Raw genomic sequence first — 17,180 nt, 5'->3', positions numbered from 1 at the left:
AGAGGTTATACTAGTAAGATTTGTACGTTACATCTTCCCAGCCAAAGCATCAACAAAGAGCAAGTTCTCATCAGGACAAAACCCGGAAACTGCACTGAAGAAGGTAACGTCTGCCCTGTGTGAACAATTCCATGCATCCCTGCTTCCCCTCTTTGAAGTACGTGTCAATTCAAATTACGCTGGTTTAGGGAAGTGGGGCATACACAGTAAGTTTTCCTCTCTGCTCCATGGCTTCAACAGCTAGCTATGAGAACTCACGTGGACAATATGCCGAAACAGATGTTTTAAAATAACCAAATTCTATTTCCTCTTCTCAATGAGATTTAAGCATCCTCTCTTGAAGGACCTAGAGGTGACGGAAGGTCCAAAAGAAAGTCACCAGAGGGAACTAACCAGGGCCCAGAGGGGCTTGTGGAGACTGAAGCACCAACCAAGAACTCTACACAGGCTCCCTACAAAGATATAGCCAATGGGAAGCCCGGCTTTATGTGGGTCTCCTAGTAAGGAGAGCAGGGGCTGTCTCTGATATGGACTCTATTATCTGTAGTTCGATCACAGATCCCTGCCAGGGCTGCAGCACCAGGCAACACGGGAAGAGGTTGTACTCAGTCGAGATGCAATTTGATGAGCTGGGGTGGTTTTGGGGGACCTTCCCTTTTCTGAGCAATAGGGTAGGGGGTTGGGGAGAGTTGGAAGGGAGGGTGGAACCTGGAGGAGAGGAAGGAGGGGGCTATTCCTGGGATGTAAAGTGAGTAAGTAAGTAAATAAATTTTAAGTAAATAAATAAAAACCTTAAAAATAAATAGAATAAAATTATCAAATTCAAGTTTCAATTCTTTGCAGATTAGATCAAAAGCCAAAACTGGGAATCAATTTTTTTTTTCTGAAGTAAAATCTAACCTTTAATTGACATCACAGAACAAATGAAGCAGAGCAAATATGTCTGGTTTCAGAAGTCAGTAAAGGTCACAATTAATTTTCCTTTACCTTTTCTATAAATATGCATCAAGATTCTTACTGTTACCAAAATGTCATAAGTCAAGCAAGATGACTCAACTCACAATTAAATTATATAATTTGTTGTATTAAACATATGATAAAGATAGAATATGAATTATGAATGAGAAAAGGAAGATGTGAGAGCTAGAATAACAGAGTCATCGGTGTTTTTACTTCTAAGCAATGCTGAGTAGAAGACAGAGGTTCTCTGTGGAACGATTGCCATCCTCAGCATTACATCCTAAGTGATGTGAATTATTAAAAGAGTGTATTGTAAGGGAGTTTTGAAATAAGTAATTATTTTATCTATTTGAAATATCTAATCATTTATTTTGATTATAGATGAAATAAGTCAGTTAGATCACATTAGAAAAATAAAAATAACCAAAGTTTCCTGGTTTGTAATGTTTTTAACTTTTAAAATGTTGTGCTTACAAATGTTCCTATCTGGTCAAGAGGTCTCTTCTACCTTATTGTGTTTATGATTAAATACGTAGGATTCCTATGCTTGCAGACACAGGCTGTTCTAGTTTCATTTCTGTCAGGATAAAATGCCCTAGCCAAAACATCTAGACAAAGAAAATCTTCATTTGTCTTACATTTCTAAGTTCATGTACATCAACTCAGGAAGGTAAAGGGAGGAAGACCTTGGGTATCCAACCTCATTCTTAGCTCCCTTCTCATGTGCTGATCAGGGCCTCCTCCCTTGGGAATGAAGGCCTGGGTCTTCTACATCAAGAGTCATATCAAGAGTCATCCAGATGGTGTAGTGGGTAAAGGCACTTGTCACCTAGCCTGGTGATCTGAGTTCAACACCTTGACCCCAGGTCTCACATGGTGAAAAGAGTGAACTGACTCCTACAAGTGGTCTTCTGGCTTCAACACATGTGTCATGTATATGCTTCCCTCCTCTTCTCTCACTAAATAAATGTAATAAAAATAGAGGCAAAGAATAAAACCTGCTTTGACTAGATACCTGTGCTAAATGCTTAAGATCATAAGGACAGACATACTTAAAGATTCTCAAAATTTTTCAATATCACACGAGTCTAATAGAGAATATTTAGAATCACATAGAACCTTTGAAGTATAAACTACATTTAGATCCTAAATTGAAAAGCACACTTGATTTTTTATAGCTTGGTGAAATAACCTTGCAATTTTTATTGTAAATAAACAAAGTGTTTCCATTTTGATTCTTATCAAAAGCAAGATTTGATTAATAATAATAATAATAATAATAATAATAATAATAAGCTTTTGGTAAGAACCGAAGTAATAAATGAAAACCAAAATTGATGCATTTTCATGTGTCAAAATATGACAAAATGACATCTTTTTGTGAAAATAAGGACTTCACTACTTAATACTAACAAAAATTAATGGGTTTTAAGTAAGGAAAAGGAAAGGAGACATGAAGTAATTATTTTACAGCCTCAACCAATAAAAGAAATTATTTAAACATCGTATTAGCATGTGAGTAAGCACTTTTTCTGAATATATGTGTTTGCAGAGCCCTTGTGCCTGCCATAGTTGGCAGAAGACTACATTGAATCCTCTAGAATTAGGGTTATGGATAGGTATGAGCCTTCATGTGGGTGCTGAGTTCTGAATTCAGGTCCTCGGTAAAAACAGTACATGGTCTTATCCCTGCAGTCATTTCTCCGACCCTTGCGTTAATATTTTTAATTGCATCTTTTATAAACATATGATACCTTAGAGTTGTCACTGTGCTTATGTAAGTTGTAGCCACTGAGACTTAGAAAGTAGAATAACTTTCCTCAGAAAAAGGACTTGATGGGAGGAGTCAGACCAAGAGCAACTCCCTAATCATCCAAGTTACTTTGTTGTCAGTCTTTGCTCACTGCCTTGGTTAAATAAAGCGTGTCATTCTTGTGGTAATAAACTGACTAATACTATTGGCATTTACCAAACACAACTATTTTAAGTAACTATAATTTACCTAAATTACAATTAATCTCATCAGTCATACAAGCCTTAATATAGTATATACATATGGCAACTGACAACTTCATTCTACAGGACAATGTGAATATTATTTCTTCATGGGGACTTCTTGTGAACAGGCATGCTAAAGAGAATAAAGCATATGAAAATGAAGGCTCCTTGTACTGCACACATGCTTGACTGCAAAAATCATATTAATCATGATGTGGAAAAACACTTCCCTTGTGCTTACACACTACAGCCAAAGGGTAAATATTTGCCAGAAACAAAATATTTGCAAAGAGAACACAGGTATATAGAGATAATTTATAATAGCTCATATTTAGGGCAATGCTTTGAATATAAAAGTAGAATAAACCAAATTAATGAATATTTTAACTGACATAACTTTTGAAAAGAATCGTGAACCTTTACCAGTAATGTTGAATCAACTAATAAGTGTTTGCAGATGACAGTTCACAAATAATATGCTTTATTTAAAAATATCTACAGTTAAATTGAAGTGATGATAGGATGAGTTCATAGAGTTCTTACATTTAAATCAAATCAGTACCTGCATTGCTGACATTCAGTTCATTTGCTTGTATTTCGTTGCCAACTTTTCATTAATCATATACTCAAACATTACAGAAATATCATACCAAGAATTCTTCCTGAATCACAACCTTTAATATTGGATTATTTCTATTTACAAACAATGTAATATTTCCTCAACTACGATCTTGATTGGAGACATGGTCTTAAATAATTCTTGGAAATGAGAGAACACAAAGAAACAGATTCAGAGATTGTAGGACATGGTACACCCTATTCAGTTATAAGACTGTAGGCTGTATTTTCACAGATATAATCAAATTACAAGGCAAACATGTGTCAGGTCATCATCATGGGACAGCATATAAAATATAAGCTAACGAAACAGTACATTGCTTTGTACCATATAAACTTTAGTATTAATATATAGCATACAAATGGTAAGTAAAGTGGGAGGGGACAAGTTTTTGTCCTAGTTCTGATAGTTCAGACTAAGATTTAGGATATGTCAAGTATAGACTTTTTTCGGTAATAATGTTTGATGATTTTATAACAACAAAAATATGCCAGTGATAGTATTCACCCTTTACTCTTTATAATGATACAGATGTGTTATCTAAGTAGTATTTATTCTCTTCTGATGGAGAATGAGAGGACCTGACTCTAGGTCTGCTATTCCTCCCATGTGTCTAAGACAAGAAACAAGATACAGCTGGATGTGTCACTTATTTACAGTTCAGGTCTGTCAAAAGCCACAAGATGCTATTATTCTGACCTGAGAGAGAAAGGGGAAGTGTGCTGATATAAACACAGATTTCCGCATTTTGAAATCTCAGTGACTTAGTGAGAAGTAGCCAACGCTCCTACCTCTTGTAGGATCCTGAGGAACAAAGATCCCCATTGTAGAAATACCCCAAACAAGCATGCTTGCTCCATTAATGAGTTTTAGCAACATTCTAACTTATACAGTACCTTTCCAGCATTGTAAGTTTTATGTATTCTCTTAGAAAAGTAGGGCGTGTAGATCTTATTTTACCTTAGAAGCAAGAAATAATACCTGAGGTTTCAAAGTTCTAAGCAGTGTATGGTTGTAAAAGGCTGTCATAATGCTTGAACACCCCAAAGATCCTCAGAAGGACACTACAGGCATCTATAAGACTAAGATACATGCAGGCCAGAAAATGGTGTCAGATCTTCTGGACCAGGAATTACGTGTTTTCATCTGTAACAAGGATACTGGAACCAATTATTCTGAACGAATAATAAATATGCTGTAACTATGAGCCATCTCTGCTGCTACACACCAAAGCAGACCATTTTACTAGGCATTAGTAAAAACTATGGACTAGCAGAGAAATTATGGGTCTGTCCCATGCAAAGGCTATCTGGCCACCCCCCACCCAAGGTTCATTTTACCATAGTCACTGCATCTCCTAAGTCATGGTAGAGATGAGGAGACATCCTCATTTCCCCTGTTCAGTTCTCTAAATTCAGTCAGCAGTTGTCTAAACCTTTGGGATTAGGGGTGGAGAATGACTAAAATGTCAGTCACAACTCTTTGATTCCATAATTAGCTTCCAGTTTTTAAATATATTACTATTTTCTCTCCAGATATAAATAGAACATTATGCTTTCCCTCCTCGTCAATGCACACTGTCTGACGTGACAAGCAAACAGTATTTTATAAGAGCATTGATTGAAGCATCGTGTCTACAAATTACAGACTCTTCACAAGGAACTGCCACTCTTTTGACTGCGTCTCTGCATCACAGGATGTTCACTACAAATTAGACTGGGTCTAATCATTTCCAAGCCGTCTATCTTTAAGCCGAGAGAATTGTTGTGAGAGTCTTTCTCGATATCAGATTTGCTGAGTAGGTGTCCTAACACAGATGTGAGGGGCACCCTTTGTCAAGTCCTCCATTCCAGTCACAGCTCCTGAACTGTCCAGGGTGACGCCCGCTTAAACAGCACGAAGACCTTTCACAGAGCAGCTGAAGGATGCTTGTCAACTCGAGTGTCAAACAGCTCAGAATGAGTATGTCTCTTGTTTAGGTCAAGACAGACGTCAGGTCTGATGAGAGGGGAAATGTGGGGTGGGATGCAAATGAAGGGTCGAGTCAACATGCCTGTAGGAAGCTAGCACTGTCTGTTAGAGAAGACTGTGTCAGCGTGGAGAATAAACAAAGAAACGCCTGGGGCTTCGCCCGCCCGAGAAACATGTCTTGGACAATAAACAGCTCCAAGGGAGTGTTAGAGGAGACAGTTAGATGTAACAAGCTTTCGCTACTTCACCCAACACTCTGATGACTGACCTGGAGTCCATTAGAATATTTTAGAGCAGGGACTGTGCCAAAAGCTCAGCTAGAGTCTCTGGGCCCAATCTATCTGCCAAGCACAGTTAGGGACTCTGGCCCCAAACTGCACGCCGAGCTCCACCCGAATCTCCGGGGCGGAATTGTGCACCTAGCTCAGCCAGGGACCTGGTGGCACTCAGAGGAAGGACAGCAGGTTACCAAGAAGAGACTTGATACCCTATGAGCATATACAGGGGGAGGTAATCCCCCTCAGTCACAGTCATAGGGGAGGGGAGTAAGGGGAAAATGGGAGGGAGGGAAGAATGGGAGGATACAAGGGATGGGATAACCATTGAGATGTAACAAGAATAAATTAATAAAAAATTAAAAAAAGAATATTCTAGAAAAGACAGAACAGTTTTGGCAGTGTCTAGATCCAGTGGAAATCTAAATCTGAAGCTGTAGCAGGGCACCCAGGAAACTATGGCTTCATGAGTATCATATGTGTGAAAAGTGCTATAATTGACAGCTCTCTGCTTTCCTCCTTTAATGTCAGAGACAACACTGTGGCACAACATATTCTTCACAATTTTCATGGTAAAGAGTCAGTTTGTGAGACCCTGGGGCTATAAGGAATAGCTAAGCATTACACCAGGAATTATGATTCTACATGCTTGCTCTTTGACAATCTCAGAGAATGCACAGGTAGTCTTCCCTGACATGACATTGGTGATTTCTGTAATCAATACTGAATAATGTAAAAGCTTTCAGTATTTTAAACACTAGAAGATAAATATTAAATTCTCTTAATGGACTATTCTAATCAGTGATCTGAATGAATTTGGGACCTATGGTCCTTCAAACGTAATATATACAAATCCTGGCTTAAATTTACATCATTGAGATGTAAGGTTCCCTCCACTAAGTAGTTTACTTTTATATTACTAGAACACAGAAAACTTAATGTGTCCTGTATACTATTGTTGAGCATTTCCAAAAATACCATCATAATATACTTTTCATTATATTTTGTTTGTTTACATCTCAAATAATTAGCTAATTAAGATAATGCAGTATAAAGTGGTCAAATGACTATATTATTCATTAATAGGAAGATACTTGAGGATCTTAATCCAAAATATTAATTGTACTGAAATATATTGTCCTAGATTTTGCCTACTCAAAAAGAGATATTCTCATAATTTATAAAATGAAAATTAATTAAAATATTTAAAGTTAAATTAATTACAATCAACGTACCAATATATTTGTTTCACTTGTACCTAGGTTATTATAAAAGATAAGTTCATAAAGAAAACACTCAAATCTTAGGAATTATTCAATGATTCTTTCATGCACATTAAAAAATAATATTGACAATATAAAGGAGGTAGGTAATAAAATCTTCAACGCATAGGATTAGTTATGTTTTCTGAAGCTGTGGTAAAATACTACTGTGACAGTAGGTTGGGGAGGGGGGTGTGTCTGAGCTGAAAACCTGAGGTTATAACAATCATAGAAGTGAGATAACAATAGCAAGAGTTTGAGGGAACTGGCTGCACTGCATCCAAAGTCAAGTTCAAATGACACTGAACTAATATGCCTGTATGCTAGTGCTCAACACGCTGTCTCAATTTTTCTTCAGTTCAGGTCTCATCCTGTGAAATGCTGCTGCCTGTATTTGGGGTGGGACTTCTCATCTAACTAACTAGAGGTAAGGAAGATTATCACACTCATTCTTATAGTTTAACTCAAGTCAGACAATTCCTCATTGAGATTCCATTTGTCACATCAAGATTATCATAAGGTAAAACAGTTTTTTGATGAGCATCACGTTGAACAGAGCTCCTTAAGAGGTTAACTTACATTTAATCTATATAATCTCTTTTTCTCACAAGGTTACTTTTAATTCATTGTCATATAATTTTGTATATTGAGGCAAAATAAATTTAACTTTGATACATTGGTATACAATTCAAATTTAAGATTATTCTCCATACACATTATATTTATTTCTACTCTAATGTGAAGTATTGTACCCATTCAACTCAACCATAATACAAAGTTTACTTCTGATACTTTGAGAGTGCTTGCAGGCTGCTAGGATAAATAAATAATACAAGTTAACTATTAGTTCATCAAATCATGGTCATGTCAATTACAAGTCTATTCTTATCACAAAAATATACATCCTAGATGTAACAGATAGATATGATTCTACAGATAGACAAGGTAAAATACTCAGATATGGTTTTCAAAAACCTCAAAGAAATATAGAATATGGCATTTAAGGATTTTTTTTTATTATTTTAAAGATTCTTTGAAAATAAGTCAGGTTAACTCCTCGCAACACCCAGACCTCCTCAAAGAAGATGATGAGCATCAAAGAACCTCTTATAGAGATGGCTTTAAATGTGGCAAACAAGCCACTGGACAAAATGTCCTTGTTTCTGCCACAGACAAAATTCTAAAACTGGGCAAGCTTGGATGCAGGCAGATTCTAAGGTCAAACTCTGCCTAGATAGGGTAAGAAAGTCCTCAATATTCCTGCCTCACAAATATGTCTGTCAGCTATATTGGGCCAGAAGGCTGAATATGATGTTCCAATGTTATAGACAATTTTGTGTTCAGGCAGCAAACTGTCTCTGTCATGTTCTCATTTTGGAAGCTGTTAACTTGCACTACCTGTCTACTCAGATAACTTAATTGTATTCTTTCTCAAGTCTCTGATGGGGTTGAAGACCAGATAGATTAGTTTTACAATTAATCTTAGTTGTTTAGGGGTTAAGATGTATATAGGTCTAGATAGATGTTTTTAAGTTGATAAAGATGAGATATGATAGATATTGCTTTACATTCAGAATTTTAGACCCACCAAGATAGGAAAAATGTTTTCTTCCAGACTGCCAAATATAAATAGCTAAAGCACTATGAATGAAACATTTATATAAATCCTAATTGTTTTGTGTTTCTTCTTGCTGTAGGTAGTTTATTATTTATATGTGTAATATTATAAATGTATATGTAAAAAACAAAAATAATAAAAAAGAAAAAACAAAATTTTAATTAATCATAATTTATTCAGAGTACATCCTATTGTTATCCCATTGCTTGTATCTTCCCGTTCCCACCCTCCCTCCCTCTTCTGTTCTATTCCCCTCCCCTAGACCTCTGACAAAAGGGAACTTCTTCCCCCTCATATGACCAAAGCCTATCAGTCTTATCCAGACAGTTTGCCGGCCTCCCCACGAAGGGAAAATTATCAAATCAGGGGCACCAGAGTTCATATCAGAGGCAGTCCCCACTCTCCCCACAAGCATGGAGAATGAGTTGTTCATTGTCTAGATCTGAACATGGGGTTTACTGCAGGCATTGTCCTTGGTTGATGCAACAGTTTGTGCAAACTCCCCTTGGTCCACATCCGCTGAGCTTGATGGTCTCTTTTTGGGGCTCAGGTCACAGCTAAGTACTCACAACAATATCAGTGGTACTCAGTTATCCAAACATCTGGTTTACACAAAAAAATAATTTTCTGGAAGAAAATGTGATATTCTCAGGGATTTTTTTTCTAATGTCAACATATTGAAAACTATTTGATAAGAAATACATAAACACACACAAAAGCCTTTAATTCTTATGTGTGTACATGTTTCTGTGTTTATATGCACATGCACATGTGAGAATAGTCTATGAAGGTTAAGAAGCTAATCTCAGCAGCCATTCTTCAGGAGGTCCCCTTTTATTTTTGAGACAGTGCCTCTCATAGGTTTGGAACTATCCAATTTATTTATTTATCTATTTATTTATTTATTTATTTATTTATTTATTTATTTATTTATTTTGATTTAGCTAGATTCCTTAGCCATTGAAGACCTGGGATCCAGGCCTCACTCTGCTTCTACGCATTTAGATGATGAGCATGTAGCATCACTCCCTGAAGTTTACATGGATTCTGGAGAGGAGAATCCGTTTCTCATACAGCGAGCAGACTGAGCCATCTTCCAAAGGACAAGGCTTGAAGTACGTATCCCAAATTCTTTCGTGTGTCACGCAACTACTTCCTACCTTCCAAAGCACTACATGTTATTTTATGTTATGCGTGCTTAATAGAAACATGGCTAAGAAAATTCAGTATGAATTATTACAAATCTTTGCAAATGTTTAATGTGTTAAGTTGATGCTAGACAATATAAAATATAACATTTATCATAGCATATTCCGTATCTCTAAAACTATTTTTATAACTTTTTAAAGATGTGGTTTCTATTATCCCAGGCTGGCTTCATCTGTCTATGTACTTTAGAATAAACTTGAACTTCTGTAACCCTTCCCTAACTAACCTCTTGTGTGTGTCCTTGAGAGAATATACCAACATACCACACTTTCTAAAAATCTTGGGACCAAAGACAGGGCTTTTTGCATATAAGGAAGGCATTATAGCAACGGAGATACATCCTCAGCCATCTCGAACATTTTATCCACATTGCTATCCAGGCTCCCTCTGTGCTTTTTTTATACTCTGAACCCAAGCTAGAATATAATTGTTGGTGTGCAACAAAATAATATTTGTTTCTCATTCATTTCTTCTCTTACCACTTACCAGGAAACTGGGACAGAGGGGAGGACATCCTATTGGGACTCTAAATGAGAGAAGCATGGAAGAATAGCAAAGTAGAAGGATCCAGAGGATCCTAGAAACCTACAAGTAGAACATTATGATAGGCAGATTTGGGCCCAGGGGTCCCGCTCAAACTAAGGCACCAGCCAAGGACAATACAGGCGGTAAACTTTAAACCCCTACCCAGATCTAGCCAATGGTCAGATCATTCTCCACAGTTGAGTGGAGAGTGGGATATGACTTTCTCACATTCATTTCTTATCATCTTTTCATAATGTGATCGATGAATGAAAATTACTTTTGGCAAAGAAGTGTAAAACGGTTAAGTAGACATTGTGCTAGTGCATCTTGGTAAGATCACTTTAATTCATCTGGGCAGTGGATGCAAACCCTCAGTAATCAGAATCATGTAAAGGTCGTTAAACACATGTTGCTAACCCACTCCCAGAGTTGTCATTCAGAACATCTCAGATGCAATTTATAACTTACAGTAAAAAATCCCAGTACATCATTGTTAAAAAGTCAAATACAGCATGATAGGCTAGCAAGGTAGGTTTTTAAATAGCTTTATCATATTTATTAGACTATAATTAGGGCAAACCTCATAGCTATGGTGTAATATAATTTTAAAAACAATAAACTTCTTTTGTAGAACTATAAACAACAATATAAAAGAAAAAATTTCCAAAATGTAAAACCAGTCCTACTTAGACAAAATTGCAATATTTGCTCATTATTTTTCCAGATCACCTAGAATATTTAGCTTTTCCAAAATGGAACAAATTTGCCCCAAACTCTTTTTGATACATGTAATTCAATGTATTCAGTCCTGCTTCAAACATCATCACACCAAATGCAACAGTGTTTACTGTGCAGTGCATAATTGTCAGAATTCTAGCCTTTGCACCATACATGACACCTAATGTTCAGCCATTCTATGCACATGCAAAAATATTTTGGCATGATTGTTAAGCTCCTAGTCAATCAAATATCTGAAAAATATCCACGGTGTACAGAATTTCCATCTTAGATTGCATATTTCTTTGAGTCACATGCTGAGAAATCAATAATATTACCTTTTAAATAAACCTACATTTTCTAAGGAATCAACCATTAACCTTATACAAATGTCCAGAAGAATCATAGTGCCATCCAAGTAATCAGGTACTTTTGAATGATAGTGTTAGACTTCTGTGTAACAGAAAAAATAAATTGTCATAATCATAGTTAATGCTGCAATGAATTCAGTGGATAAAAAATATTTAAATGTAACATACCTTAATTTTAAATATTTTCATTAATTTTTAGAAGTACCTATGTTAAATTTGGAGATGACTATGAAGAAAAATTTAAAGAATTTTTATTTAGGAAAAATAATTCTTCTAACTCATTATGTATAATATTAAGAGGATTATAATCGTATTTAAAATTCTGAAAATAAATTATTCCTTTATTCTTTAACATAATCAGAGAAAATTCATGAAAGATGCACAATGCTTCCTATGTAAGTTTGAAACTTCTAATAGTATTATCTTATTTTTAGATATCTACTTCCAATTATTCAGCTTTTTCCTCTAACTGCTATGTTTTCAAAATTCCTTCTCCTGTCATTATTTATATGTTAAGTGACAATTTAGCAAAAAAAATTCATTGGTAGGAAAAATATCCTGGAAAAATTCTGAAGAAATAATAATGTATAGGAGTTAATATGACTTCCACAATAAGAATTTACTATAATTCATCAACTGTACAGCAATCATCCCATAAACAACTGACATTATCATTAATTCTTTCTGTGTCACAAATTTCCATATTTCAAGTCACATATCTGGATAATTATGAAATTAAAATTTCTACCTTTAAGTCTATATTCTCCATATTCTGTGAATATTATTTTTAAAATCCCAGTAAGTTAACAATACCAATCAATCATATTTATGGCAAAGTCCTTTAAATAATTATTTTTTTTTATGGTGCAGAAACTTCACTGAGTGGACACAAAGTAAACATAAATACCTATAGATTTGATGTAATACATGCATATATGTTAGCGATTTTAAGTAAGCTACAGATTTCCAATGGTAGATTTGAATATTTTATTGGCACAATTGAACTATGAATATATTTGGTAAAATGCATGATTATATATAAAAAAAAAGTACTCCCTCAGAGTCTGTATGAACTATCACAAACATAAAGTGGAAAAAAAAGTCGCTATATAGTTTTCTTATCTGGATAAAAAGTCTAGTCTGCCAGCATCATGTCTACAATGAGGAGAAAATATCACGGATCACACCAAAATATGCTTGAGAACTGGTGACGGTGTTCGATGAGCTACTAAATGGGAGAAATTGAAACTGAATAAATTAGAATGTTCCCCTACAGTCAGATGATCCTGTAAAATCTAAGGATTAGTCAAACTATTTGTAATAGCTTGGGCATTGCTAAACTCTGACAGGCATGAGCACTGTGGTGTTATCGCAGACATTTGATGATCTGGTCTACCTGCGACCACCAAGCAGCACTCTTCAGTCTGCTTCCTATCTCTGTCTGCAGTCGCTGAGCATTTCCTCAGAGTGCACTTCTGTTCAGATGAGATACAGTATTCTGCTATCTTTCCCAGAGCATTTAGAACATCTGTAAATGGAAGTGAAAGCATCCCAGAGGCATCATTTCTCATGAAATGTGTACGCACTTAGGTTATGCGGAAACTTCCACACATGAACACATGTAGACATTACACTATATTATGCACTTGTTTTCAAGTTTCTCTTACCAGTCAGGTTCTTTAATCCAAGTTCTTGTAGTCCAAAGTTTCCATCTTTCCTGTAGTTTAGGAAGATGGCTAAGGCATAGCGATCTTCATACAGTTTTGTCCCACGAATAATGCGCAAATTCTCCAGGGGCAGGTAACGAAACTGGTTCAGGGCCACCAGTACATAGCCAGTGACTTCTCGGATAGACTGGAAAAGAACAAACAATCTATGTTAGATAAAACAAAAGTTGACAGGATATACTATAGTATTTTAAATAAAAAGTTATTTAACTGTAATTTTCAGCTCTTAATTTACTAATTTCTACATGATGTTCATATTTATATTGGATTAATAATAGAGGATCACAAAGGGTCAGAACTTCATTTGAATAGGTTGTGTTTCTTTTTTTCAAAAAATCCCGAATGTAGCTATAATAAAACAATGGGTTTTATTTTTATATTTCTTGTACCTGAGCTGTGAAAGGATAAAGGTCTCATTCACTGAAAAAAACTACAATGAGGTGACAAAGAACCATAAATCAATCTACAGATGGGGATGCAGATTGACAAGTCTACCAAAGTAGAACCGTCCTGCCTTAGCTGTGGGTCTGGGACACATTTTAATGCTATATGGTTGTGTAGTACTCAAAGTGGAACTGTAGCTATTTCTGACCTTTCTTGGATCAAGACATATTGGAATAAGAACACAGAACAAAGAGGAAAGTATGTTAGTCTGTTGCACAGAGAAACCCTGTCTCATATAACCCAAAAGAAAGGGCTGTGATAAGGATGCAAACTGAATATTTTTCTATATTCCTTTTTTAATATATACATTTATATTGTTACACATAAATAAAATAAACTACATACAGCAGGAAGAACTTGCTTAGTAGACCAGATGAGGCCTGGAACTCACAGAGATCTGCCTGCCTCTGCCCCGTGAGTGCTGGGATTAAAAGCATGTGCCACCATACCGGATTGACATAGTTGCTTTCTAACAGGTAGAATAATCCTTTATGGATACAGGTATTTAAATTAATCTGTTGCTTCTTTTGGATTTAGTGTACTTATTTTGTCTTGTTTGCTTGTGACAGAATATATTATGGAAATTAAAGCACTGAAATAATATTTTAAAAAAAGAATGGTGGACTGCCATAGGAACACCAATATTTAACATATCATAACTCCTACTCATGCCTGCCCCATAAGAGCTAGAACTCATTAATCCGTCAATCACTCTTCCACTGACTGATCTGTTAACCTCAAGTTCTTTAAAGTTGGGTAAAAGCAGGTTTTAGCACTACATGATCTAAAATGTAATATTTATTAATTAGGAATGAAAATGCATTTCAGCTGATAGATGGCCGTAGTTAAGTGTTCTAGGCCTCATGGAGCACTAAGGGGAATTTGGAGAGCATGCTGTGTGATCAACATTTTTCTGGAATATGTCACTGTGTTATCCTTCTTCCTGGCATTCCTCCTATCACACTAAGAAGGGACTCTTCTTATCAATCACAGCAACCACCCTTGTTTATTCCAACAAGGGCAAGTACATTAAAGTATTATCAGGAAGACTACAGAGGAAGCAGCAAACTCAGCGTAAAAACAAGGATGATGATCAAGAAGGGATGCTAGTAATTATATAGTGCTTATTAGAGAGAGAACTTATTCTAGGTATTAATTGACAAAGATATGTCATTTGTTACAGAATTTGAACCTCATAAATGTAAGAAGCTGCAGAAGTATTGTTAATAGTTAGGATTTTCTCTTACCCAGAGAATAAATAAATAAATTAAAACAGATGATTACAAATCTCATAAAGGCTTTTAAAATATTTTCCATCAAGAAAGCTTGATAAAAGCAACAAATATTTTAAAAATTATGAGAGATAATCTTCTAAATATAAAAATAATATACAGTACTTTTATTTTATGCTGTTATTTTTTCTAGTATTTACAATACTTATCCTCCATACGTTTACAAATTGTGGAAAAATATTAAGATGGAAAAATCTTAATAACAAAAGGATTTCCTAATGCTTAAAAAGACTCAAAACATAGTTTAAGCTAATATTTGTCTATCTGGACAATGAAGACACTTATCAAAAGTGTAGATTAAGTCTTGAACTAGCTTGTAGGGCCATGTAATAATGTCAGTTCTTCATTGTTTCAGTCTATAAGTTTTTAGAAAGAATCACAGTAACATAACATATTTCTTGTTCCAGAAATTTGTTATGAAAATAATACAATTTAATATAATGGGCTATTAGATACATATAAATATATTGTACCCAGTATAAGCAACTACAATAGGAAAGCAGAACAGCAAGCATCGTAGGCTGACCCAACAGGCAAATTGCCTTAAAAGTAGGCTTTGTCCTAAATACTTATGTAAACTTGATGAAGCATTTAAGTCTCAAGAGTTTTCGTTCTTTTCAATTTTAGAAGATTCATAACAACATGACTATTACAAAGCTGTTGTAAGCATTGTAAGATACAGAAAAAGTTTAGAGAAAATTGTGTTTAATAGATGTGAGCTATTACAAATATTATGTTGGGCAAATTGTCTCAGGACAATTAGAAGATGAAATGTTTGTAATATCATAGCATAAGATCTACTGTTTTTAATCTCTCTATTATATAATCCTCAGTACTCTTACATCTTAACTTTAAATTTTACATCTTATTTCTAAAATTCAGAAATGCCCCCTGCTTTTACTTCTATACATATATATCAGCTCTTAGTACTGACCCTGGTGTTGAATAGACATTCAGTATTGGCTGCTTAATAGAGTAGAATTGAAATCTCGAGAGAAATGCTTTTAAGTCCTTGTAGCTATTACTTTCCACAGAAAATGATTTTTTGAGAATACAGCTCATAGAAAACATTGAAAAATGGATTCATGTTTTGTGCCTATGGACCACTCAAAGAAATAGAAATCTCTAAAAAGACCATCAAAGAGAAAACCTTCACCATGGTTTTATCTGAAGAGGTTCAGGGCCAAATACTAAAGGGTGTGGCCACGTAGAGATGATGCATCCTCCACATGGGGATAACATCTGCTCAGTAAGACATATTGTCCTCTACTGTCAGCATCTGCTCTGCAGCAGCTTTGTTCAGAGTGTTCGTGAAATTGAAGACCATTAAGACCTGGAATGATTGAGAATCTCCTAACCGATGCGAATGCACCTTTACTTCTACAATAATAGAAGGACATTTGCAGAATATTCCAGAAAATCTGCCTTTATTATTTTCACATTTCTAATTTATTTCTCAGATCCTTAAATGGTTATTTTCTTAATTGACACAACTCTTGATTTATCCTTCCTTCCTGCCTATCTTCCTTCCAACCTTCCTTCTGGTCTTCCTTTTGTCTGTGCTTCTTTCCTTCATGTGGTTTTTTTTCTCTTAAGATGACCACAGTAGAAATGAGTAATAGCTTCCTAAATGTGCCTTAGTCTACCTTAAGTTATATCCGCATTCTATCTGGTCTTCTTGATTTACTTTCATATAAGTGTCCCCTGGTGATCCCTGCCGTCGCCTGTTTATTTATGTTTAAAAGCGTTTCTTGCTAGTCAGAATAGTTCTGAGCTGTTTGACTGCTGTGCACTCAGACCTGATGAGAGATCATCTTAAACACCAACACGTACCATGAGTGAGGATACCCATAAGTATAATAGTGATTACTGCGTTAAGTACACTGGAAGGTAAATGACTGTGATATCATGAGGAGTAGAAAACAGGAAACTCCAGTGACAGATAAGAAGATGGCTGAGAGGTAGACAGTTCCCTCTGTTGGTAATGAATGCAGAAATTATGCCTTCTCTGACGGTGACAAATGTAGTAGCAAATTGTAGCTTCTGTATCAGTAGGATTTTCTATTAACTTCCCTAAGGCAATTACTTTCTGTCCTGCCCCTCCTATCATGTCTGGGAATATCTACAGCAGACACATTCTTAGGGATGGCATCGTATTAAGAAGTTTACCAGAAAAAAATTAATAAGCTAAT

General features: G+C 35.5%; 1 protein-coding gene across 1 annotated transcript in view; it reads right to left on the bottom strand.

The window, feature by feature from the left end:
- The window catches only part of Erbb4 (erb-b2 receptor tyrosine kinase 4), a 1,024,038-nt gene that overhangs the window by 494,712 nt on the left and 512,146 nt on the right, over positions 1 to 17,180 (bottom strand). Inside the window, exon 3 of the mRNA XM_051154155.1 lies at positions 13,193 to 13,379. Within this exon, the coding sequence (XP_051010112.1) occupies positions 13,193 to 13,379 (187 nt within the window). The remainder of the gene's footprint in view (positions 1 to 13,192; positions 13,380 to 17,180) is intronic.

The sequence above is a fragment of the Acomys russatus genome, chromosome 12 (genome assembly GCF_903995435.1).
Source record: "Acomys russatus chromosome 12, mAcoRus1.1, whole genome shotgun sequence".
In the NCBI taxonomy this organism is placed as follows: domain Eukaryota; kingdom Metazoa; phylum Chordata; class Mammalia; order Rodentia; family Muridae; genus Acomys; species Acomys russatus.
This window is presented reverse-complemented; position numbering and strand designations above follow the sequence as displayed.